Source organism: Tachypleus tridentatus, chromosome 9 (assembly GCF_004210375.1).
Source record: "Tachypleus tridentatus isolate NWPU-2018 chromosome 9, ASM421037v1, whole genome shotgun sequence".
NCBI lineage: Eukaryota > Metazoa > Arthropoda > Merostomata > Xiphosura > Limulidae > Tachypleus > Tachypleus tridentatus.
The window spans coordinates 51,941,465-51,969,434 of NC_134833.1; the positions used below are offsets into that span (position 1 = coordinate 51,941,465).

General features: G+C 32.8%; 1 protein-coding gene across 12 annotated transcripts; it reads left to right on the forward strand.

The window, feature by feature from the left end:
* LOC143225250 (uncharacterized) lies at positions 1-27,899 on the forward strand. 12 transcript variants are annotated; one of them, XM_076454324.1, is made up of 10 exons: positions 220-342; positions 1,699-1,803; positions 7,595-7,707; positions 10,418-10,512; positions 16,468-16,599; positions 17,598-17,757; positions 20,357-20,494; positions 23,388-23,446; positions 24,648-24,679; positions 27,586-27,899. In XM_076454324.1, the coding sequence occupies exons 5-10, from the start codon at positions 16,523-16,525 to the stop codon at positions 27,603-27,605; spliced, it is 486 nt and encodes a 161-aa protein (XP_076310439.1). In that variant the 5' UTR covers positions 220-342; positions 1,699-1,803; positions 7,595-7,707; positions 10,418-10,512; positions 16,468-16,522; the 3' UTR covers positions 27,606-27,899. The 12 variants fall into 12 exon arrangements, with proteins under 12 accessions (XP_076310444.1, XP_076310435.1, XP_076310443.1 ...); XM_076454318.1 differs by having other exon boundaries at positions 16,498-16,599; XM_076454325.1 differs by having other exon boundaries at positions 16,503-16,599.
* The last annotated feature ends 71 nt before the right edge of the window (positions 27,900-27,970 follow it).

Consider the following 27,970-nt stretch of genomic DNA (forward strand, 5'->3'; position numbering starts at 1 on the left):
TTTAGCTACGTTTTTATGATAAGTGACCTGTTGCCTTTTGCTTTTAGTGGTTTTCATTTTGTTCTATACCAGAAGTGATACATATAAAAATTGTTACTGGAATTTCTAGCTTTTATGATGGTCAGCTTTCCTTACACTCAACATAAAGCCTGTTTTATACGTTTTTAGACCGAAGTTAAAGCCATATGTAGGTTTGTTACTGCACTACTTTTTATCTGTTTGTTTCAAATGTTTTCACACAGCTAAAGCCTGCCATTTATTTGATAATAGCACATTCTGTTATCTGAATTTCAAGTGTAGTTTTCGCTTAGGCTGATATATTTTCCCCAGTGTGTGTATCAGGTAGGTCAGATTATCAATTATCTATATTTATCTCTACATTTATGTAGTAAGATATATTTATTAAAATGCCTGTGAAAATTCACAGAAACAACGTCTATGTAAAATAAAACAACAAAGAACAACTTGTTTTGAACTCCATTAACATTTTATTGTAAAGTTTCAAGTTATTCTATTCAGCAAGTATAAATAACCTATAAAATCTCTCTGATATCATTTTAGAAAGTTTGTTTGTTGTTTTAAGAATAAAAAGACAAATTGTGTCCACCGCGTGAAATCGAGCTTTGAATTTCAACGTTGTAAGTCCGTAAACTTTCTGCTGTCCCACCTTTAGAACATCCCGTATAAGCATCTGAAAAATACTTAGAGTGATCTCTTTTTGTGTTAATTTAATGCAAATAAATAAGTCTAGTCCTGAGAAACCTCCAAACTCCTTTGACACCATATGAGTGTTTAAGTGTGAATATTTAAAAAAATTAAATTTAAACTACTGTTTCAATTGTTCCATATTTTTAAGGAAAGTTGGTTCCGTGAAATCTAAGACCCTTAAAATCATCTTGATACTCTCACTTATAGAGCTCTCTTACAACTATTTGGTCATTACCTTATCCTTTATTCTTTATCCCAAATATATTATATTTGTAAATGTACCATACATTAAGAATACAAACTGTTTAGTTTACCGATATATTCATTTTTTGTGTTTTTTTTATTTATGAGTACTGACTTGAGACATATAAGTTCGATAACACTATGTTACAAATGTTTACTTTTTCTTGTTCCTGGGCAGAAAGTGTTATTTCCCAAATGCTTATGCCTAAAGTAAATGGAAAAGATCTATTTTTCTCTTCAAACTTTGCTTTTGTGACCTGGGAGCGTAAAAGGAAAACATGATGGGAGACTATATTTGGGGGCTAATACGTGAAAGTGATTTACATTACAGTCGCAAATCTCGAAAAAACTACTCACTTCTAGAGATTTGTGTTAATTTATTTGTAACTTTAGTATAAATACATATAAATCTTGATTCATATGCTGTTTTATTCAGACCTTATGTAAATGAAAATGTGCAAATTTGCCGGTTTTTACATTAAGTTAATTTTTAAATTTTATTATCCAGGCAACAAAAGCAAAGTTTGAAGGTAATAATGGCCATTTTCTATACTTTTACAGCATAAGCAATTAAGAAAAAACACATACTATCCAGGAACAAAATTTGTGTTACATAGTTTAATTATACAAAACTCTGAAAGTTTATGAGATTTTTTAAAATGCTATCTTATGACTGTATTTCGTTTCACGTTGGTGTCGTCACGATGAATCGCTTTGAAATATCGATTGTAACTCTGATGCGAGTAGAACATAATAACACGGCTCAATGCATTTGTCTAGTTATACAAACCTCAGGATGATTCTCTTTTACCACTGCTCTTTACACTCTAGGACTTCAGCGTAATTTATGGGGTAAGTGTCCTTAGCTAACTAGTCATCTAATGATGTTCGTAAATAAGGATATTTTTATATTGTAAGTTGGATATTACCTTGTTGTTGCTTGAGTCAGCAAAGTCTTGATTTTACTGGTGGTAGGCTTCTGGGTAGTATAAGATCAAGTACGTTCCTTTCTTCGTGTTCTGGTTTATAATAAATGAACTCTCGATATATCTTTTATTTAGCTTTCTGGAATTACATACAATACTTTGTGCTCAGTTCTGCACGTGTTTGCATTTTAAACTGTTAATAGTTCTCAACAAGACGCGTTTTCTTACTTAACTCCGGATTTAGACCTCAATGATATATTTACGTAGACTGATTTCAGGAGTTAAACAATACGATACCACCTTCAGAAACATTTTTTAATATTTGAGTTGGTTAAAATAGTTCAGTTATCGATTAGGCCATTAATTAGCCTTACTATAGGATTTAAATAATATAATAATCAGTTATAGATTTAAATTGTCTTACTACACGATTTAAACAATGCAATAATAACTTATAGATTTAACTAGTCTTATCCTAGGATTTAAACAGTACAATAATCAGCTATAGACTTAAAAACACTTACTACACGATTTAAATAATACTATAATAGGTTATAAATTTATATAGTCTTACTCTAGGGTTTAAACAATACAATAATTATTTATATATTTGAATAGACTTACTACACGATTTAAACAATACAATAATCAGTTATAAATTTAAGTAGTCTGATACTAGGATTTAAACAGTACAATAATAAGTTATAGATTTAAATGATCTAAGTAATTATTTAATCTTCGAGATGAAAGATTCAAGAATATAATTTTCAGTAAAACATTTTAAAACCCTTTTTACGATCTTAAGTAAAATATTTTTATACCCTATATTTAAAAGATAAATTCTTCCCAGTGGGTCTACAGTAAGCCGAAGAACATATAACGTTAACAATCGGTTTGATACCCACGGATGACACAGTCCATTGTGCTGGATAACAAGCAAACAGACATGTTGTTATAGCCAGGCTGTGGGAATTAAAATAATACGATAGTCAGTGAAATATTTTTATTGTCTGATTTTAAACAATACAGTTTTTTCAGTGACATATTTTTTATAGTTTGAGTACAGGATTTGAATAATATGTTCTCCAAAAGCATATTTTTCTAGCTTCAATGCGAGGTTTAAGCAATACACACTCCAGTGAGACATTTTCATAACCATTCACGGTTTAAGAAATGCCATCACCAGTGACATATTTTCTACATTTAGCATTTAAACGCTACAAACAATCTTCATTGAAACATTTCTGTAATCTGCGTTCCATATTTTCGAGCCTGTATTTAAGATTACATTTGTTTGTTTGTTTGTTTTGGAATTTCGCACAAAGCTACTCGAGGGCTATCTGTGCTAGCCGTCCCTAATTTAGTAGTGTAAGGCTAGAGGGAAGGCAGCTAGTCATCACCACCCACCGCCAACTCTTGGGCTACTCTTTTACCAACGAATAGTGGGATTGACCGTCACATTATAACGCCCCCACGGCTGGGAGGGCGAGCATGTTTGGCGCGACTCGGGCGCGAACCCGCGACCCTCAGATTACGAAGCGCACGCCTTAACGCGCTAGGCCATGCCAGGCCCCTTTAAGATTACATTATACAGATTTTGAGGATACATTTTCATCACTTGAAAGTAAAGTTTAAATTGTAGGATCTACAATGTCATTTTAATAACCTAAGTGTACAATTTAAACAATATAATCTACGGTGACATCTTCTTTTTATCCTGACTTTGGGATTTAAAAGACACATTATTTTACAATCTGATTTAAATTGCTTCATAGTGTAATCTCCGACTGCAAAAGTAAAATTTTTAGACGCAACGTCTTTAGTGCAAATATTTTTTTCAATATAGTTTTTTAAATAGTTATCACAGATACTGTTTTCACACCATTACTGTTTCTAAATTTACAGATTATGTGGAACAGGGTTTTGAGGCCGAGCGTCAAGTCTCTCTAGAGTTGGCGATAGATGGTAGTGACTTGTTGCCTTCCCTCTAATCTTTCACTTGAATAATAGGGACAATTTGTGAAGATAGCCCTCGTGCACCTTAGCACGAAATCCAACAAAATAAACAAATACAAATTTGTGATTTTTAAATATATTCTACACAGCAACTCAGTCTTTACTTATTACGACCTATAAAAGCAGAACTAATTTTCTCTGTTTCAAATTATATCGTGTGCTCTTGCCGTTTTACAATATTACATTTTATTTTCTTAAGTAAGATCTTGTTTTTTGTTTTGGAATTTCGCACAAAGCTACTCGAGGGCTATCTGTGCTAGCAGTCCCTAATTTAGCAGTGTAAGACTAGAGGGAAGGCAGCTAGTCATCACCACCCACCGCCAACTCTTGGGCTACTCTTTTACCAACGAAAAGTGAGATTGATCGTCACATTATAACGCCCCCACGGCTGGGAGGGCGAGCATGTTTATCGCGACGCGGGTAAGTAAGATCTCGGGCAGACATGCATAGCAGCCGAACACAGTCTAACGGTTAACATGTCAGAATCAGGATCCGAAGGTCTCGAATCTGAAACATGGGTACTTCACAATCCGGTTTAACTTGGTCAGAACTTGAAAATGAGGACCAACTAAGTCTGAATCATAGGAGTGGTGCATGTACTTTGGGGGAGGAGGGAGCGTGAGAACCTTTGAAAAACATTTAAAAGAAGATAAAAATCAGGCCTCAAAAGTGAAAGCTATATCGATGAGTTAGTGACGTGTGTGTCAGAATATTTAAATTATACAACAACTCAGGTGTCAGACTAAGGTTGATCTTTATTACTGGTTTGTCACCTGCACGTGAAGGTTGGTCCATGTTGACTGTATTTCAACAACTGATTTAATATCTGTCACATTAAGCTTGGTCGTTTTTGTTTTACATTTTTGTTTTACATTGTCGCAATGTTATCCAAGCATTAATTATTTATTAACTCTTGTAAAACGATTGACCAACATTCATTCGTGGCAGAAAAAAGATGTGATAACTTAATTTACCCATCTTGTCAATAAACGGGTTAAAGTAAGTTGATATAACTTGCGAGAAACTCAGCGTCAAAGGAAAACAACTTATTGTTGTTGTTTTGAATTAAGCACAATGGACTATCTGTGCTCTGCCCAGCACCGGTATCGAAACCCGGTTTTTAGCGTTGTAAGTCCGCAGACATACCGCTCAGCCACTGGGGGGAAAAACAAAATCTAGATTTCGGTTAATGAAGATTCTTTACATTAAGAAAGGGGTATAGTAAAGTCAAATCGACTCCTCTAGGCTAAATATAGGATTATGAACGTATAGAGTATTTAGTATTTCAGATAAAAACCACTGTAGTAAGTATAGACTGCTTCCATTCTTGTGGTTATTTGATTTCTTTATTACACTTTCTACGGTGTTAATGACATATTTCTCGAAGAACTGACGTGGAGAAAATAAAACATTTAAGGATTTGACTAATGCAGTATTTAAATTAATAATTCAGTATTCGTCTTAAGAATGCTTTGTGCCATTACTATTAGTTGTTGGAGACTGAAAAAAAAAACGATATTTTATCGGCAGATAGAATATACCATTTAACATATAATGGAAAATAAGAAATTTATAGAAAAATCTAAAAAACAAGTAGCTGAAATTAAACGCTAAAAAACTGAATCTCTTGAGCTACTTGTTTCACTTCGTTGTTGTTGTTTTAAACAGTTCTTCAGGACTGTGGCACTTAGAACGTTTCTTAATTCCACACATGCTTGAAAACAATAGAAACAGTTTATATATCACATGACACAAGAGCGATATCAGCCGAAGTTGTCAAATGGTTAATTACTCCAGACTATGAATCCGATGATTCCAAGTTTGCAACCCGTTATTACGCACTCCTTACTGCAATGGGTGCGATATTATATTGTTGATCAAGCCCCATTATTCGGTAATTCTTACAATTTAACTTATGAGTGAAAGCAATAAAAAATAAATTTCTACCACACTACACATTCCATAACCAGTACCGGCGAGGCTTTTCGTGAAATACCAAGGATTTGTCAAGATGGCTAAAGTACGAAATACACAGTGACAATTTAGGAGCTTTTTATATCATCGACATAAAGTATGCGAATTGTAATTACCATAATTTTTAGTGAATCAACAAGCTAATAAGTAGAGCAGTTGACGATAAGTGTCGCTCATTAGTTATAGGCCCGGCATGGCTAGGTGGGTTAAGTAGTGCGACTCGTAATCTAAGGGTCGCGGGTTTGCATCCCCGTCACACCAAACATGCTCGCCTTTTCAGCCGTGGGGGCGTTATAGTGTGACGGTCAATCCCGCTATTTGTTGGTAAAAGAGTAGACCGAGAGTTTGGCGGTGGGTGGTGATGACTAGCTGCCTTCCCTCTAGACTTACACTACTAAATTAAGGACGGTTAGCGCAGATAGCCCTCGAGTAGCTTTGCGCAAAATAAAAAAAAAAAAAATCTAGCTGTATTATAAAGACGGATGGTATGGGTGTTAAAACTTTAATTAAAATTTGTACTTTGAGCGAGTTTCTTGTTATCATGAATTATGTTCAATAGTTGCATTTTCTTCAGTCTACTAGTTTAAAATTAGGGATGGCAAGCTTTGTACGAATATCAGAAACAAACAACGTTTCAGTTCTTAGCTTATCTTTACTGTTAAAGTTCTTTTATGAGTAAATATTAGGGTTTGTTTATTTGTTTGGAATTAAACACAAAACTACACAATGGGCTATCTATGCTCTGGCCATCAAGGGTATCGAAACCCAATTTTAAGGGTGTGGGTCCGCAGACATATCGCTGTGCCACTTGAGGGGCATATATTAGGGAAAAACATTCTTAGAATTAAATTGTATGTTATTTTTGTTCTTAAATAATGTGTTGTATCTGCCATTATTCATCGAATTATTTGGAATGTATATTCATTTATACGCTGGTATAAAAGATCGCCAGCTTTTCGTTATTATATATATATAAATATATATTTATAAATATAAATAAATATATTATTTATATATTAATAATCAGCCTTTTTGTCGCCGTGTTGTCGCATGAATATATTACGTATTAAATAATATATTAACAATAATGACAACAACAAATTTGAGAAAAAAACTACTATAACTAAAGGGTATTCCTTTCCAACTTAAACTACAGTGAAAACGTCAACCTGCTGAATCAAAGGAAACAAAATATTGCATTTTAAATAACGTATCTATATAGTCTTTAAAGCTAACGCTATCTTTTCACCAAAGGACGGCAGCGAGATAATATGTTTATATAAAAACTTGTGTTGAATTTGCAATTTTATGAAGAAAGCAAATTGGTAAGACAAATTTGAGTTTACTTTTACAAAACATAATATAATGATAATAATAAGAGCTATTAGATTAGATGTACTTACTGTGAAAAAAATGTAAAAAAGAAGTTTTTTCTGTACGGTTTCGAGTTTGCCTTTTTAAAACTGCAAGAGATTGTGTATACTATATTCAAACAATTTGAATATTCAAATTTTAAAAATTCAGAATACAGCCACAGACAATATAAAATAGTAGTGAACTGGCACGTATCAAAATTAATTTGAACATTATTTCGTGCTGTATTAGGTAGTGTAATCCATCAAAATTGATCACTTTTGGAAAGAGTATATAACAATTCTTTCTGATGTAAAATATTTATACACTTAGATAATAAATATATGACAGTTAAGGGATTTCGAATTTCTAAGGTGAGAAGAGCAACATAGGCATATGTATCAGTTTGAAGAAACAGGACCACCTAGAAAGAGATATATACGCCGTACGTAAACCGTGGAAAAGAAAGTTCGGCGTCTTCAAGCAGGTGAGATTTGAAGAACGCAAAAGTCAGTAGTAAAATCCAAGAAGGAGCATTACACAACACAACAAAGAATTATCTCAGTCTGTAAGCGTTACTAACAGGGCATGAAAAGATCATGATAAGGTTTCTTATTATACGTCTCATTCAATTTTCGAATAACTCAAGCATTCATACATACAGTCAAATCACTAGACAGAACCTATGGATTTCTGTTATAGAACTGTTGAAACTAGCACTAAAAAACTGTGGTTCTCCTACACTGGATGGATTATGGAAAGCTATCAGAGAGAAATGGTTTCATTTGTATATGACAACATTACAGTAAAGCCTTTTGTAATGTAAACTATATTATAGTCCATTGTCAAGATCCACGATTGTCAGATAGAGCACCATAGGACGTGACTGAATAATAAGTTGTGACTACTTGGTGAGGTTCCAAAATCATTTTGGTACAACATATTTAGTCTTTGTATAAATAGTAAGTTATTATGAGCTGATAACTGAAAACGTTGATTTAAAACAATGTAATGATTTATAAAGGGAGCACTTTGAATTCATTTTGTTTATGTGATTGTCTGTCTTTAGAATATGAATGTGGCATTTTGCTTTATGATAAAACTCGATGATTACAGAGTAAGTTAAAAATGAAAGTCATTTTAAAAGAAGCAGAGTCTTTATACAAGGTGTTTATAAAGTAAGAATCTATTAAGTGAAAACATCGAAAATGGCTAAAATTCAAACTCAATACGATAGAACGCATACGTTCAACGAATACTTATGGAGATTATTCTACACGAACACCATCAGTATTTCTACAGAATTTGTCAGTACCATTACGGAACACATTTTAGAGCATTTCAGGGGTTATTTTGTTAATAGCTGTTGCAATACGTCTATTTAGGTCCTGTAGATATCTTACCTTTCTATGATATACATTTGTTTTAGTGAAGCTCCATGCAAAAATTAAAAAAATGGATGTTAGATCTGGAGACCGAGCTGCCCAAGGTCTATTAGATCCGATCCACGAATTTTGAAATTGTTCGTTTAGGTACTCCCAAACAGTAGTTGCGTAATGACAAGGTGCCCAATCTTGTAGAAAGACAACAGTATTAAAAATGCCACCTGAATAAAGCTGTGATTCTAGGAATTACTGAATCATGTCCAGACAAATAACGCTCATAAATGTAGCTTCTGTAAAGAAAAATGGTCCAAAAATCTTAGATTTAGTCACACCCAATCAGACATTAACTTTAGGAGTATCTCTTTCCCACTGATAGGAAAAATCAACTGGCTTTTAATTAGTTCATATGAAACAGTTATGACGATTAATCTTTCCACACGTGTGGAAAGTTGCTCCATCACTACAAAGAATGTGGTCCGTTAAATGTTCTGTCAGAATGTATTCGACCAGATCAGCACATATTGAACTTCGCTGTGGATAGTCCTCTTCATTCAAGTCATGAAATACCTGAAGATAACAACTTTTCATGTTCAAATGCGATTTTAAACTTTTGTTGACAGTTGAATAGGGTATTCTGAGTCTGCGTGGTGCAGTGCGAATTGACGTAACTATATTTTCATCCATAGCATTTCTTATTACACTCACAACATGTTTAGAGACACTTCGTCGTCCAGATCTTGGCTCATCGTAAACAGATCCTGTTCTTTGAAATTTATTAAGCACCTTACGTATTGTATTGTCTATGAGACCAGGCTTGTAATTTTTTTTTCAAACTGTTCTCTGGTTTCGTTCATTCAATACATAGCGTAACAACCACCACACGTTCTTACACATTCATCTTCATAAATAAAAATAATTAATTAACCGAAATAGATACTTACTTTATAAACAATCTGTATATAAAAGCTTAGTTTGATTTTAAACTTTTCCCTTTCTCCTTCAGTGTGGCTCAAAGGTTAAAATAGGGTAGAGGTCACAGTTTAAAATTATTCAAGGTTGTAGTGAGAAAATTGAAGCAATACAGAGTTGTCAGTAAAATAGTATGGTTCTTTGATATAATGTAAAAGTAGAACACTGTGATTCACGGGTAAAATATTGTGAAAATTTATAAACTAATATATTAACTCTTTTTTTTAAATTAAGCGCAAAGCTACACGAGGACTATTTGCGCTAACCATCTCTAATGTAGCAGTGTAAGACTAGAGGGAAGGCAGCTAGTCATCACCACCAACTGCCAACTCTTGGGCTATTCTTTTCCCAGCGAATAATTGGATTGACCGTAACATTATAACGGCCCCACGGCTAAAAGGGCAAGCATGTTTGGTTCGACGGGGTTTCGAACCCGTAACCCTCCGATTACGACTCGAACGCCTTAACTCTCCTGTCCATGCCGGACCCTCGTTAATTCTTAGAAATCTATGTTCAAAAATAATTTAGTACTTAAGCATTAGTAATTAATATGGAGTTGAGACTAAAATAGCTTTAAGTAAAGGGTTTTTCTTTTCTAGTGTCTAACGTTTCATGTTTCGTAGACATTTAAAAAATATATTTTTATTTTATTTTTTTATTTTCTAGCTGTCGCGTAGAAATATATATATATACCTTTCTGCATGCAATAACTATTTTGTTATTGTAGATTATATGTTAGGTCGTCAAAGCTGTAGATCGAACAAATATAGATTTGTAAAAACTAGTGATAGAGCTCGTACTCTAGATGTACTATGTAACAAAGTAATTTGTTGTATATATCAGGTTCGAGCATGAAGACCTGTCATCTAACTTCCTGTATCCATGGCAACTACAACAACAACAAACCATTTTAGAACATCCCCTGTAAGACTGCCGAGGTTGGTGTTTACCTTACGTAACTGGAATAACGATTAACACAATGTGTACCACATGCTTAGTAAAACTTCACACACTTTAGTATTTCATTTTTAGATAATCATAAAGTTTTGTGATGTTTTTTTCTCAAAATTACCTTCGTATGAACATAAACTTACAATTATATCTATACATATATAAATTAAATTTATGTATTTTATAGTTTTGTATTTTATTTAAATTAGAATATAAAACAACTGAAAAACTGTTTATGCAAATCAAACGTTTAACTTCCCGATTTTCTTGCTTGAAACTTTTTGATTTTGTGCCTTTACGTCCAGTCTCACTGATAAGCCAGACATATTTCTCTGGTACACAATACACACCAAGAAAAGGTGAGACCACCAAAACGCACAATACGGAACGTTGAGTAAAATATTAACCGTTCCTTGAACCACATTTGTGAATGTGTATGTGGCATAGTTCAAAACTAGTCAGGGCAGGGGTAAGACAACAATTCTCTCCGGATCATATAATGGTAAGGATGGAAGGTGTAAACTAACTCTTCTCACTGCTCCATTATGGCACTCCGAGTGGGGAAGATACCAATTATTCTCCAGAGTCAATGATGACTCTCTGTGCTTCTGTAGAGTAAAACTACTGGAAGAACTGTGTTTGAGAAACTCGTGTTATATACCTACTTGAATATCTTAATTTTTAAAACCATTACGTTTTTGTAAATAATTTCCAGTCTAATGCGTATAAACATCCGAAATTTGTTTTTCTCTGTCTAATTTAATTCACTGTTAAATCTCGTGACAAGCAGTGCTTAATGTTATCGTTGTTACTACAGGTTCCCCCAGTGGCTCAGCGGTATCTCTGCAGACTTCCAACGTTAAAATCCAGGTTTCGATACCCGTGGTGCACAGAGCACAGATAGCCTAATGTATAGCTTTGTGCTTAACTCAAAATAACAAAGCAACATCTTACTACAGCGCCCCCAGTGGCACAGCGATATGTCTGCAATTAAAATGATAGAAAATAGCTTTCAATACTCATGGTAGATTGAGCACAGGCAACCTCATTGTGTAGCTTTTTGATTAACTATAGATAAACAAATAATCTTAGTAGATGTTGCTTAAAATAACTAATTTTTGGTTAAAACTAACACAACTGAGTATTATTTTAATTAAAGTAAGTAAGCTAGTAACAATTTACTAGTCATTTAGTTTATTGACGAAGAAAGGTATGGTTAATTATTCTAACCATTTTGTTATTGGATTATAGAAGGCAGGCGTGTGTTTTTTTTTACTTCAAATAGAGAACGTCTCTTGCTTGATCAAAGTTTAACCGACATGAAGCTCGTTTTATGCTTTTATGGTTTTGAGTTCTGATCACGACACATATTCTCATTCATAATTCATTCCTGTGAATAGAATAAATTAATTTGTTTATGTTTTTTATTGTTGAAGTTTTTAAGTAATAGCTTTAGCAGCACTGTAGCTTCCTGCTGTTCTTCACGAGATATGAACGTTTAGACGATTAAATTTGATTATATTTTCGGATATACTACCCAAAGTCCTGAAAGTGTTACTGAAATTCATAATAATTTATAATCAAATATAATATAATTATATAGATGAAAACTTAAAGTAATTTATAAATAACTGAAGCTAATAATATAAAATAAGCTCGCTGCCGTCATGTATGTAGGCGAGTGGGTTGGGGATGAATGGCATTGGATACGAGTACAGTTAAGATATATGTCTAAATTATATGCAGTTCGTCAATAATTAGCAAGTACTTGACAAGATATCTATTTAGTGTTCAAGTCTAAAAATTCACATTTAAGCTCTTCCCCTCCAATTGCATGGTAGTATGCCTGCAAACTTACAGTGCTAGAAACCGTGTTTGATACCCGTGGATAGCAGAGCAGAGATAACTTATTGTGTATCTTTGTGTTTAATTACAAACAAACACGCATTTAGTGATTATATGACTCGCGCCTCAAATTATAGAGTTCGAAAAATTATAACTCCAAACATACAGTTTGAATTTCGCGCAAAGCTACACGAGGACTATCTGCGCTAGCCGTCTCTAATTTAACAGTGTAAAACTATATGGAAAGCATCACCATCTACCGCCAACTCTTGGGTTACTCTTTTACCAACGAATAGTCGGATTGACCGTCACATTATAACGCCCCCACGGCTGAAAAGGCGAGCATGTTGGGTGTGACGGGGGATTCGAACCCGCGATCCTCAGATAATATACGAGTGCCTTAACCACCTGGCCATGTCGGGCCCAAACCATACGATACAAATGGATAAAGTAAAACGAATTTTCAAATGCGTTGCTTTGTAAAACGAAGAATATATTTGGAAATTGTAATAAAAATTGTGTTAGGTTTACTGATGCTCAACTTTTGAACACATGAACTACTTTAGTTGTTAGGTGATGTGCTTTTCATATTTCACGGTTTTGTGTTATACATTAAGTACTATCAAAACCTTCTTTATGATAATGATGATGTAGTATGTATGAGGGATAGTCTACAATTTTCGCCATTTTTAAGGGCGTACAAACCATATGCTGTGAAGGAATGAATGTGTGTGGACACTGGGGATTAGAAGCTCATGAACATTTTACTTGAAATGTCGAAAGGACATAATTTGCTATTAATAAATACCTTCCAAAAGCATTTATAAACATCACTTGGATAAGTTTTGTAAGGTTAAGAACCTCTTTTCAGCTTCCCTTAACCCTATTTATAATGACTAGATTTTTATGTAATCTCTTTAAAAATCACTATTTCGTGCGTACGCTTTCAGAAGAGACGGGGGTCAGGAAAAATGTTCATTTTGTAACCACGTGAACATGGCGAAAATTGTGATGATGCCTAACGTAACATGGCATTTTAAGCCTAATATGGGAATTTAACACCTATAAAAATAATTAACGTAAATTAATTATTTGAAAAAAACAACAAACTACAAAAGTTGATGTGAACGACATACGTTGTCAGTATGTATTCGTGACACCCGATGAACGTTTGAAAATATTATTCTTTGTTTAGCGACATTTATATTAAGTTTCAGTACGCATTCGTGACTAAATTTTCTATGCAATAACCTAGCAACTGACCATCTCTTCTACCTTTCCTACTTTTGTAATAGTCGACGAGAAGCTAAAGTTGTGTAGGTGGGTGGATGGGGGCGAGGGAAGGTGTGAAATAAATCAGTATAATAAACACAACCTTTTATATCTGTCTCCACTGATAGAGTTGTTTGGTGAGTCAGGGATAATCTTGGGCGTTTGTGATGCAGAAGTTTGGGGGTTTGCTCCTTGTAGTGGAACTACACAGATACCCAGTTCTGCCGCTTCGTGTTTCTCAACAAACAAGCCGATATTAAGCATTTATATATTGACATTATTTCATTGTTACGTAATTTAAACTTAACTTTTGTAGAACAACTCCAATAGTAAAATGTTAATAAAACATCTATACAAGCATTCGTTCAATGCTTCCTTTGGCAACACCTTCGAATAGAATTTTAAAGTTTTTCATTTTGTCTTGTTAAGTAGTTAACTTTACCAAAGAAGGTCTCAAGTGAAATTATTCATTGTGGGCTGTGTTAGACTTTATTTTGCAGCATTATCCGATTTGTAAGGAACTTATGCACGAAATAACTTTAGGCCATGACTTTGTTGGTTTACAGAGTTCGTAATAATGTACGAGTCATACAAAGGAATGTAAAAAAAAATGGTGTTGCAGTTAATTACTGTTGAGGTTCTCTGTGTATTTTACATAAAAAAATGAATGATTTCATTCAGTTTTATTGGTAATTTTTTATATTTTAAACGCTTAGTTTTATAACGAGCAGAAACATAAAATAATTTGAAATTGTTCATTATTGGATCTTGCTAGTCAGGGTTAAGCAATATACTATTTTTGGCTGAACATAATGTTCGTATAAAACTTTTGTTTGTAATTGAAAACGTATTTACACTGATTTTGTGAGGCATGTTATGGTTGGGGCGGACGGTATTATCTGTAAGTTTTTTAAAATTAAATCTAGAGTATTTGTGTAAGGTTTCGTCATACGTTTTGAAAATTATATTGGTCATGCAAACTGATTTTATTTTTTTCGTAAAAATAAAAACGTTTTTCTTTCGAGTTTTTAATGAAAGGTACTATACTGTCTGTGGAATATGGCAACTTGCAAGTTTGGTTTTGAAGGTATGGCAGTTAATACACTGTATGATGTATATTTACTACTCATTAGAGGTCATGAAGCATCACTGCAATTGTCAGGGGGGGAGTAGTTTATTTGTTTCTTTTGAAAAGAAAAGAAACTAAGTTGCGTAATGGACTACCTGTGCTCTGTCCATTCCAGGGATGGAACCATAACTTTTAACATTATAAGCCCTCACGCTTATGAAAGCTATTAGAGGGAAGTGAAGTAGGTAGAAGCGTAGGTTTAGAAGGTGAATAGACATAATGAACATTTTAATTTACTTTTAACCTTATTGTTCATGTGTGTTACGGGACACGACCGCGTCTTTTCTGCTCCATTAGATAATATGTACATTTTACTGAAGCTTAGATATTTCGGTTCGGTCTTATCTGCTAGCCCCCCGCTAGTACAGCGGTATGTCTCCGGATTTACAACGCTAAAATCAGCGGTTCGATTCCCCTCGGTGGGCTGAGCAGATAGCCCTATGTGGCTTTGCTATAAGAAAAAACACACACTTATCTGCTAATTGGAAACTAGCCAAGTTTGTTAGACTTTTGCACGTGACATGCAGGAATAAAAACGTTATTTTATTTCAGCGAATAAGGATAATATCTGGAGACTAACCCGTCCCTGTGATTGAACATGAATGGATGAAGATAATGTGCGGAAAAGGTTGTGCAAATCTGGTTAAGCTGTTATGTTTTTTGTTTCGTTTTTGAATTTCGCGCAAAGCTACTCGAGGTATATCTGCGCTAGCCGTCCCTAATTTAGCAGTGTAAGACTAGAGAGAAAGCAGCTAGTCATCACCGCCCACCGCCAACTCTTGGGCTACTCTTTTACCAACGTATAGTGGGATTGACCGTCACTTATAACGCCCCCACTGCTGAAAGGGCGAGCATGTTTGGTGCGACCGGGATTCGAACCTGCGACCCTCGGATTACAAGTCGAACGCCTTAACACACTTGGCCATGCTGGGCCTAAGCTGTTATTATGTTTTGTATTAAAATCCAGGGTCATCTTTGTTAAATATGTATTTTTCTGAAATTTCCTTTATGACTTCAAGTTTTAGAAGATTTGGAGTTTTTGTTAAGATTGAGATATTATCTTTATTCATTTATTCTGGCAAAACTTAGATTCTGGAGTAACTTTTGTGTTTTTGTTTTATTGTTAATAGTGGGTTATTTTTTAGTTTATAACTTTGTTTTAATTTATCTTACGAGGAACTCAACATGGTTCTACTTTATCTCTCTCTAACCATTCCAACATATTTACCACAGGACCACTTGCTCCCATTTTGTTATATCTTGTGCTTGTAACAGCGACTGGGATTTTCTTGTTATTAGTTAATGATCATTATCCTTGTTTATCTTCAATATCTCTTCTCTTTTTTTCCTTACAAATTCAGTTACAGATCAGAGAGATAAACAGACCCACACCCAGTAATTCGGTATCCTTCGGGTCTTCACTTATTGGGCTCTAACTGACTGCTACGAAGAAATATTCTGAAAATATCAGACATGCTGCAAATGATAAAAGCAACTTTTAGAGTTGTAAATCTCTTGTTCTTGTCGTTTTTGGAATCATTAATTGTTATACATGTACCCTGCACAGTGCATGGCGTTTCCAGACTTTATTGAATCGTTTCTGTTTAGGAGAGATATTATGTTTGATTTTTTGAACGAACACTGAACTCATAATGCTGCTAAGAAAAAAAACTTGTGGATTTATTTTGATATACAGCTATCCTACATAACATAATGTGTGCTTCAGTATAGACAGCCCCTCTCGTGGCAGGATGTCGCCTTCTCCACCTGCACATTTCGGAACGGTTCAATACAATATCATGCCACCTATTCCAGGTCATCAGGACAAGTGAGTAATCTATAAAACTGTTGTAGTTTAAATAATAGAATTATAGAAATAAATTACTGGTATTTACTCGAAGTAGGCATGAACAAAATGTTAGGTTGTACAGAGGAATTTTTATGACACCTCGCCCATTCCTACCTTGTTTCCTTATTTTTTTATTTATTTTTTCCTACACTTGAATTCTTTTAAATATTTTTCCACTTGTATTTATTAAAAATCAATGTTGTATGAATTTTGGTTCTATATTTGTAAATTATACATGTATAATAACAAACAGTCAAAAAACCAAAACGTTCAATTAGTATTATTTAAAATATGTGTATATCAAATAAAAGTTACGTAAATAGTTTGAAAATTAAATAGTAATCGTATTATTCAGTTGGTATTCACATCAATAAAAGTCAAGGCAAGATAAACAATTTGCATGGCGCATAAAAATGAATTAATTGGCCCCATTCAGCATTACTGGGCAATGTATTCTTAATCTAAAGGCAGTGTGACCATTTCATATGTTGATGTAGTTAGTTTGTAAAGGTCTAAGTACGAATGGTGGTTAGCCTTTCAGTTACAGATGAAAAGTATTCTGAAACAAAATACCAGTAAGTTGCAGAGTTCAAAGTCCAATATTCTGAAACACGAAATGATAAGCCTGGTTACAGCCTGATCGGTATATCTTTATACTTTTATGACAACGTGAATTTTACAAACATAAAATATTTTGGATTCTAAAACAGAAATATTTAACTGTTTTTTTGCTGTGTGAGATTTCAAAAACTTTCTTATTTGCAATGTTTTTTTTTGCGTGATTATTTATAAGATATCTGCTTATTACAGAAAACTTCGAATCAGAACGTGATCACTGATAATTTTTGTCTTTCTATCCTTAATTGTGAAAATTATAGAATTTGTAATAAATAGTATTATTTTTATATATTTTCTTAGTTTTCGGTTTGCATCCAAATAGTGTTTATTTATAAGCAACCAGTTTTCCCTTATCACAGTTCAGAATCTACTGTATCCAGTCGTGCCAGCACAGAACCTCTTGTACTCCTACCGGATATTGGCGAGTCTCATCCATGTCCTTATGTCGTATCTGAAGATGTCGATCTCAGGCTAGAAAAGGTGGTGTCAACCAACGATATCAAACAGGATAATGAGAAGGTAATGCAGTAAAGTCCTGTTATATTGGAATACAAAAGAACGTTTTTTGTTTGTTTTTAACTATGACTCATTTAATTCGTTGTAGACACATGAAAATATTAGGCGAAATTGTTTTTATACAAGTATTAAGTAGGTTCGCTTAATAACACCAAGAACAAACATGAATTTTTAAAGCAATCTGAATTTGAAAACTTGACTTACTTTTAGGAAATGTAATAAATAAACAAACTGAACACGTTTGAAGAAAAGTGAAAACAACCTTTATTAACAAAACCGTTGTGCGTATTGAATAATCGCCTCTACCAGATAACTGTACTAGTTGGCAGCTGATTTGATCTCAAGAGAGGTTTTGTGAACCAAGCATGATGAAAAGCAAGTGTAACTCTGAATGTATAAAGGTTCTGAGATATCAATAATCCCATATGCTTTATTTGCGATATCGTCATCATATTACAGGTCATTCTCTTGTTTTGACATACAGGCATCATCCGCTTAACCAGCGAGGAATGCTACAATCGTTAACCCTTTCAATTGTAATATACCACCGAGCAGAACAGATATTACATGTTGTTGATAAGAAAGCAAACATGTAGATAGAATAAGACAAAATTCAATAGTTTGCTGGACGTCATATTTATGATAAAACTACACAGAAACTTAACCAAATAAATTATTTTAAAATTTTCCATGTTACTAAGAGTGGTGGAGACAAATGATAGTCCCGCATATCACGTAGTGTCAGTATTTAACCTTGAAGTTACTAATGGGATTCAGAGTCCATCAGTTTTTAGAAGAATGTTTTTTTCCAAACTGCTCGAGGATCCACGTATTTGTTAATTATAAAGTAAAGTTATAAACACAAACTGTAAACAAACATTCCATTAATACTACAATTAATTTTGCTGAATTTACTGTTGGGATTTTCACGTGTTTTCTGTAGAAAATCAGTTATTTTACCTGATAATTTTGATCAGTTTTTTACACTACACGTTGTGAAAGTTAAAAATGTAATCCTCAATTTGTTGGAATATTTGGACCCCATAAGTGTTGAATAATATAAAAATAGATCGGTAATTTCAGTTTAAGGAGCGAATTGCTTGAACAATGAAAATACTTTAATATTTTACTTTGTAGAGTATAGGAGTTTTGTAGATGTTATTTGAAAATTACTTTGAAACAAATTGCATTTTATTTAATACATTGTACGCAAAGATACTTCAATATTTAAGTTTTGACTCTTTCTATGGAAAGCTACAAACGCTTTCTTTTGTTAATAAAGGAATGCAATCTGCTCAAACGAAAATAAAGTTCAGATCAGTGGTAAAAGTAACTACAAACGTCAATATAATAATAGTTAAATTGAAATAAACCCAAAATATTAATAATATACTTCCTCATTCTAGCATAGTACTTCTCAACCTTTTCCATTATGATTCATCACTGTACGTTTCTCACGACAACTCATTCATCCAAGTTAGAAACAAGACAAAAAGTATTATATTAAAATATAAAATTATTTAATATGACTTAAATGTATATCAAACTGCAATTTGAATGAATGCAAGGAAAATACGTGTTTATTAAAGTACAAATAGGATAAATAATAATAAGTAATCACTCTCTTTGATCTTGAATTTGTTGCATGACTGATAATAGTCATTCACTACATCATTCTCATTTTCAGTGATTCTGATCTTACTTACCCTTGGGCGAATCAGTCACCCATTTGAGAAACACTGTTCTAGAGAATTACGTATATGTGTTATGTTATTTTACTGTTGAGACGGGCGTGGTCGAAGGTTAGCATGTTCAGACTAGCTTTTGTAAGTTTTGTGTAAAGATATATATATATATATATATACAAGGGCTACCTGCGCACAGTAACCTCGAATTTATAACCAACAGACTAGAGCCTGGGTTGGCAACTACACTTTAAAGTTATCAATTATATTATCCTTGAATCCTTTTTCACTGTACTTTACAATGATCATTCTATAGTTTCCTTGAATCTTTAAATTGCACTTTAAAATGATCAATCTATAGTTTCCCTGAATCTTTAATTTGCTCTTTAAAATGATCAATCTATTGTTTCCTTGAATCTTTAAATTGCACTTTAAAATGATCAATCTATAGTTTCCTTGAATCTTTAAATTGCACATTAAAATGATCAGTTTATATTATCCGTGAAACCTTTACACTGCACTTTAAAACACACATATTGTGTGTACACGTACGTATTTATGATTGTATTTTTTCAAAAATTGTCTCTTTGGAAAATACTTTAAATTTCCACTCAGTTTCGGTTTCTATGGAAATTAAAGGTTGTTAGCTTCTGAACTAGCCAACAGCATCCTCCGCCTACTCACAAGCTACATTTGTTGGACCTAATAGTGGACTTTGACTGCAGTTCTTATATGGAAGCCACAGACTAAAAGTGCGAAGTAATTTTCTGTAGCATTAATACACACTCCATGAACTCTCGAATTCACGGTGTTGGCACGCTAACTTCATGAAAATATCCTGCCACGGAATTATGATGATATTAATATGCTTTTTATGTAATACTATCTATCTATGATGTTTCTATATATTTTTTTAGGAGTTAATTCAAAGATTCAGGAAGGACAAAAAGTTTGCACGTGAAGTGATTGGCCTTTTCCTGGAAGACGTAATTGAAGATTTAGCGGAAGAAATTACCAGAGAATGTTTCATAGAAGGAATTGACAAGAATAGTTTGGTATGAAAGTATATATTATAGAGAATTATGCAAGATTCATTTGGTAATTTACTGATGATTTCCATGTTTTCTGTAACTTCAGCCACTATTGTTACACGGTTGTTGTTTGTATACATGCATAAGTGTTGAGAGAACCATACGATCTCCATCTTTGCTAGCATGTGTGGATATTGAAAAACATGTGTAGAACAAGTTATTTAAATAAAAATAAATATATAGGTGGAGTTTCAGGATGAGCAAGCATATTTCCTTTATGCTGGTTTAGTTGTGGGCTATTTATGCTTTGTTCACACGGGTGTCGAAACTCGATTTCTTCTTACGCGACATTAAGAGGAATTATACTTTAAAATGTTGTTGCTGATTAGTAGGACTCGTTACTGCTTTCAAAAGTTAACAATTAACAATCATATTGAACGTAAGGTGATTAACATCACTATCTGCTTCATATTAAACCTCAGATGGATTTTAAACAACAACAGGTTTCATCTGGATTTTGTTGTTGAAATTGACGCAGGCTATAATTGAGTCATGCATTGATATCACTGACTCTCTTAAGATGAAATAAAAATCAATATGCTTCAATTTAATTTTACAGATCTATCTGTGGTTTTATTTTTAATAAACGTTGATGTATTGTTTTTCACACCCGCACCAACTGACAAACCTGTTCATGGTGTTCTAAAAACACGTGGGTTCAAGAAGTCTTGATAAGAATGAAATAGAAACCCTGTAACATGAGCGCTTTCGAAAGGCCCACCTTTCGAAAGCGATCGGTTTATAGGGTTTCTATTTCATTTTTAACTGGCAAAGCTCAATTATTCCACCATCTATATGTTTATACAGTTTGTATTCTGCTGTTATTGAGCAAAATGTAAAATATGTACTATGAATAAAAGAAAAAAACAGCAATATTTATGGGTCGAACATATTCTAGACACTTGTAATGATCCATAAAACAACAACGAATACCTGCGTAGCTAATTCACCTAGCTGATTCTTCCCGTTTATAGTAAACTATAAATATTTTCATTTCAGTCCCAGCTAATACAAATTATTAGATCCGATAATGTTTTAGTTTATTAGTACAAGCTTTTGGAATATTTTTGTGACTCAGTGATAAATTTATAAAACGACAATTGTAAGACGACGACAATAATATATTAGGTTGAGGAATAATTCGTGAGCGTTTTTAAATAATTTTATTCAAGCATTACATGCAAGACTATACAATACTTCAATGCATGAACACATTACACCCAAAACATTTATTATGATACTTTATTTCATGTAATACCTAGGTATATAGTATGCATTGTTTTAAACGAAATTGCAAGAAATTAAATGAGAAAAGCAGATGGTGTCGAAAATGCTCGATTTTGTCCACTTGACATTCCATTTAATGAGCTGAAAATGAAAGCAAAAATTAAAGACATATGAAAATCAAACACACCATCTATTAGAGCAAAAAATTTTCTACCAAATGACATGAAATATTTTGCGAAAGCGTTTCATTTATGAATATATTTTTTTAACTTGAAAAAACGCTCACGAATTATTCCTCAACCCAATATTTTGGATTTATATGGACATTAGTAGACTATTTACCTTTCTTATTTTATTTTTGATAAAAGCACCAATGAAACAGATTAATCAAGTTGAATTTTTATGTTTGTTTCTTGTTTAATGCAAAGCCAAACAAAGGATAATCTGTACTCTACCCTCAGCAGGTATCAAAACTTAAATTTTAGCTTTATTAGCTCTCGATGAACAATATGGGGACAAAAATAAGAAGCGAAGCATTGATTTACAACAACAGCGAACAAACAGAAGCAATGTGACGTTTTGCTCGTGAATTTTTTACAGTTTATTGTACAAATATTTATGTAATAACGAAATTATATCGAATTATATACTTGTGAAATCTAGCTTAAAGTCTTTAGCTGTTAATGATGTTTAAATCTAGTTTAATTATATTCCCTGACATTCTATGAGATCTTTCACTATGAAAGTCACAAAGATCACATGGAACGTGAGTTGTTGACCTAAAATTTGGACTTAATTTGAATAAATTTTCGTACTGCAGTGTTCAAACCCAAACTTTTTGTGTCAACGTACAATAATTGTATTATATACGTACTGCTTATCCTTGTTGCTAAATGGTCCAAGTGTTTCAAGAACAGTAAGTATATTTTTTACACACACATAATAATAAGTAGAGGGTAGGGAAAGTAAGGAAGGATCATGGAAAACAAAAGGAAAGAGAAGGTGACAAAAAAGACAGAGGGGAAGAAATGAATTGGGAAAAAGTCAGAGGTGGGAAATAAAGGTTTATTTGTTTTGATTTGTCGCGCTAGTCGTCCTTAATTAGCAGTTAAGGCATCTAGTCATCACCACCCACCGCCAACTCTTGGGCTACTCTTTTACCAACGAAAAGTGGGATTGACCGTCACATAATGACGTTTCCACGGCTGAAAGAGCGAACATATTTGAGTTGATGGGGATTCGAACCCGCGACCCTCAGATTACGAGTTGAGCGCCCTAACGACCTGGCCAGGATAATTAAGGAAGAGAGAGCAAAATATATAAATATATAATCGAGAAAAGAGAAGAAAGGATATAAAAGAAAAGGTGACAGAGAAAAATAACAAAAGTAGGAGAGATAATGATAGTCAGGTTGGGAAAACAAACGTAAATATCACAAAGTTGGAAAACTTTTACTAAAGTCTAATGTCTATAAAAATATATTTTGCGAGTCATGTTTTATGAAGAAAGCTTAGCAACACACCTCTTGATCTATGCATCTTAACCAAATAATCTATTTCAAGTAATAGCAATATACATACAGCAACAAAGACAATTCTTTTATGAAATAAAATTTAATTTGATTTTTTAGTGTATGCCTTCTCCTCTTCAGCCAGTTCTAGCTGTATCCAGCCAAGAAGAGACAGACATGTAAGTGTAGTTGTAATATTTCATCTCACGTGACTTCATGTTGGTTGTTTACAATTTGGTGAAAAGGTGATTACACATAAACTGTGGTTATGTGATAACAACTACATATTTTTATTTATAAAACCTTGACTCATTTAAAAAAAAAATTATAGAACAAAATTAAGAATGACGAGTAATAGTGGTAAAAGTGTTAATACCAGCTGTCCTAAGATATAAAATTAAGAATAATGCTCTGATTATAATTAGTTTAAATGTTGAATCAAACATTTCCTACATGCTTAGATTAGGCAATAAGTTTTACTGTCTTGTGGTAGACACGATGATTACTCATTTGCTAAAACTAAAAACAGTTGAAACATGTTGCTCTATTCATTAATTCTCAAGTACAACGAATAATCCTTATAAAGTCCAGAATAACTGTCTGTCTTCTCTAAGTCCAAAAAACATTAACTAACTGTTGTAGTTAAATTTAAGGCACAATGATAAATGTTTTAGCTAAATCCAAAACGCAATGAGAAATGGATTTTCTTTCATAAATAGCTGCGTTATCCAACTTCAAACTACATTGAGTAATCGTCTTAGCTGAAATACAATAAATTGTTGAGTGTCTTAGACAATTTCAAAATTCACTGAACAGTTGCTTAGGTCAAGTCCAAAACTCATTAAACAATCGTGTAGTTGAAAACCAAGTAACACTGAACAGTTTTCACAATCAAGTCCAAAACTCACTGAACAATTTACTAGATCAAGTCCAAATACACTTAACAGCTAATTGTTTCATACAAAATTTAAATATCATTTGCAGAAAGAAAAACTTAATAGTATTTATTATTAATAAAAATTATCTTTTTTTTGTCCTTCAAACACAATAGGAAGTCTGAGGTAAGATTATTTAGCAATCTGCATAAATTTTAACTGCAAAGTCTAATTATTCAAATTAAGACAAAAATTATATAAATTTTATAATAACAAATATGTTTTGGTAATTATTAATTGTTGGTTTAATTTTATTTTTGGAACAGCATAGCTTTTTATTAAAAATAATAAACTGTTTTTAAATGAAAAATATTAGTTCCATTTTGGTGGCTTTAAAATGAGTATTATTTTTATAGTTAAATTGTTAAAATTTACGATTTTCATAATATATCGAAACAAAACATTTACATGTTACCAAATACAATTTGCAACATTTTACTTCCAGTTCAGAGTTAAATCTGAGCCGTGTGATGACACGTAAGTATCGTTTAAACTAATTAATTAATGTTCTGTTAGAGTTTGTATTTAACTCGTTATTTATTATTGGTTCTGCTCACGTTTATATTTAACTCGTCATTTATTACTGGTTCTGCTAATGTTTGTACTCAAATCGTAATTTATTATTGGTTTTGCTAATGTCTGTATTTAACTTGTCATTTACTATTGGTTCTGCTAATGTTTGTATTTAACTTGTCATTTATTATTGGTTCTGCTAATGTTTGTATTTAACTCGTCTTTTATTATTGGTTCTGCTAATGTTTATATTTAACTCGTCATTTATTACTGGTTCTATTAATGTTTGTATTTAACTCGTCATTTATTATTGGTTCTACTAATGTTTGTATTTAATTCATCATTTATTATTGGTTCTGCTAATGTTTATATTTAACTTATCATTTATTATTGGATCCATTAGTGTTTGTATATAATTCATCATTTATTATTGGTTCTGTTAACGTTTCTCTTGAGCTTCATTATTGGTTCTGTTGGATCTTTGACGTTTGTGTATCTCTTACTGAGCTGGGTCGTGTACTAAAAAATCCTATCCATAAAGTTATTTTATTATAACTGTTATATCAAGAGAACCTGCTGAAGGTTTCATTTTTTTTCCCTTAAGTCGCATATTCAATATTTTTGGTCGCACTTTTTTTACACCAAATGTGTTTTTATTAGCTTGTATTAAAACCAAATACCACCTTTCACAAAGTGATATCTTTTCAAACGTACTACTGTTTCTATGGGTTTAAAACACTTCTGTCAGTTAATAATAATATCCTCAAATTATGATTATTTTACATTTTAAGTTATATTCTGAAATAATATGTTGCCTTATATGCCATATTCTTGTTGTATAAGTTAAGAGCATGAAATCGTTGTGGTTGTATTTATATAAATATAATAGTAATGTTTGTTATTTATTGTACGTCCGTGTAACTTCTTCGCAGGGTTTGAATGGATCCCCACCAATTATGGTATCGAGGTTCATTTTGTCCATCTGGGGTATATACAAATTTCAAATTTGTGTTTTGCTGATTTTATGAGAATGTTTTCATGCCCTAAAATAAACCTTTCATAAATCAGGAATTTACATAAGTATCGTCCAGGGTACGAGTACACCATCTGATAATATGACAAACCTTGTCACTAAGTGCATCATCACAGTCAACTGTATTATCTTTAATACTGCCTTCTTTCCCAACATCATAGTCGTATTAACTTCATTCTTAAACTATCATTTTTTTGTTCTTACTTTAAATTTACTGTGTTTTTGTATCGTACTGTAAGATTGGCTGTTTGTTAATTTTATACCAGCAGGCTAGTGATAGCGTATTATACTATGAAACCAATCATGGTTCTGTTTTATTATCAGATTAGATGTGTTGTTAACCAGCAGGCTAGTGATAGCGTATTATACTATGAAACCAATCATGGTTCTGTTTTATTATTAAATTAGATGTGTTATTAACCAGCAGGCTAGTGATAGTGTATTATACTATCAGACTAATCATGGATCTGTTTTATTATCAGATTAGATATGTTGTTAACCAGCAGGCTAGTGATAGCGTATTATACTATCAGACTAATCATGTAATCATGGTACTATTTTATTATCAGATTAGTTATGTTGTTAGTTTTGTGCCAGCAGTTTAAAGGTGGTGTATGCCACTTCTGTTTGATAATCTGTGTTGGTGTTCTACAACCAGTTTAGTTCTTTTTATTATTATTATTATTATTATATCATCATACTGTTATATTACTTTCATATCGTCAAATAACTTGAGTTGTTAGTGTTATATCTCCTTGTTGTGTTGTTAGCTTTAAACCATCTTCTTAATTATTTTTTAGTGTCGTAATATCATGTTAGTTTTATTAATTGTAGAAGATCGGATTAGTTATGTTTTATTGTCTTACGATCATACTAACCGATTAAAAATTAATTATTTTATATTTTGATATAATGACCTTTGATAACCCAAACACGTGTCATATCATCTCAGTTATTTATTTATTATTATTCAGCAGATTAACTGTCTGTTTACTAGTTTTGTTTCCTCCCCATAAATAACAATTTTTTTTGTTTTCTATTACCGTCACACCAGTATAATTTCCATTAACGAATCGAAGAATAGATAAGACCCCTACGTCATCTTTTCTTCACTGAAATTATCGTTTCTGTGGGGAGGTTTCTTTGTTTTGTTTTTGAATTTCGCGCAAACTTACACGAGGTCTATCTGCGCTAGCCGTCCCTAATTTAGCAGTATAAGACTAGAGGGAAGGCAGCTAGTCATCACCATCCACCGCCAACTCTTGGGCTACCCTTTTTCCAACGAATAGTGGGATTGACTGTTACATTATAACGCCCCTACGGCTGAAAGGGACAAGCATGTTTGGTGCAACTGGGATTCGAACCCGTGACCCTCGTATTACGAGTCGAACGCCTTAACACACTTGGCCATGCTGGGCCTGTGAGGAAGAAAAACATTTGTGTATAAATAAGTTTTTTTTTTTTTTCCAAAAATATCAAAATTTTTGTGTTTATGATTTTATCAATTAGTATGCACGGTCGACTATTAATAACATTGATTTAAATTTGTTATTTAACACAGAAACTTTCCATTCTTGAATACTGTACTTATGACCAAGTTTTATCCTCAGTATTAGCTAGATTCAGCTTTTTTTCATATAGAAAAAATAACATACTTTCCAATGTATACGTATAACACGTTGGTATATTTGTTATTTTACCTGATTTAATGCTTTCTCTTTCTTCCAGTATTAGTTAAACACAAAACATTAATGGTATAGTGAAAGTAACGTGTTAATCATATAGCTGTAATATTTTGAGGACTTTATGAGGCTTTAATCACTGTTATTTCTTGCAGATGGTGGAGGAGACGCATAGTTCGCTAATTCTCTGAATCACTTCGCAACCAGCCGATTTCTTTCTTCATAGTAAAGCTCTCTAACGAAAATTATGTATCATATCGATTTTTCTAAAGAAATCCGCTTTCCACTGGTATCACTATGTAATTAAGTAGATCTACACAAAGCAAAAAATGCAAGTGTTACAGATAAGTTACAGTCGATGTATCTTGTAATAACGCTCAACTGTGTATCAAATGTAGATTTTTATTAGATGTATTCAATAAAGACAGTTCAATAAACATGCATACATATGCTAAATGTAGTTATTAAATGGTTGTGGTTTGTTTGTTTTGGATTGTCGCGTAAAGATACACGAGGGCTATCTGAACTAGCCGTTCCTAA

Bases quoted from the DNA above. Each gene is read 5' to 3' on its own strand.
- LOC143225250 (XM_076454320.1), top strand. From the start codon at position 10,457: ATGGCAACTACAACAACAACAAACCATTTTAGAACATCCCCTGTAAGA. The intron at 10,513-16,497 runs GTTGGTGTTTAC...TGTGTGCTTCAG, and splicing joins TCCCCTGTAAGACTGCCGAG to TATAGACAGCCCCTCTCGTG. The intron at 24,680-27,585 runs GTAAGTATCGTT...TATTTCTTGCAG, and splicing joins TCTGAGCCGTGTGATGACAC to ATGGTGGAGGAGACGCATAG.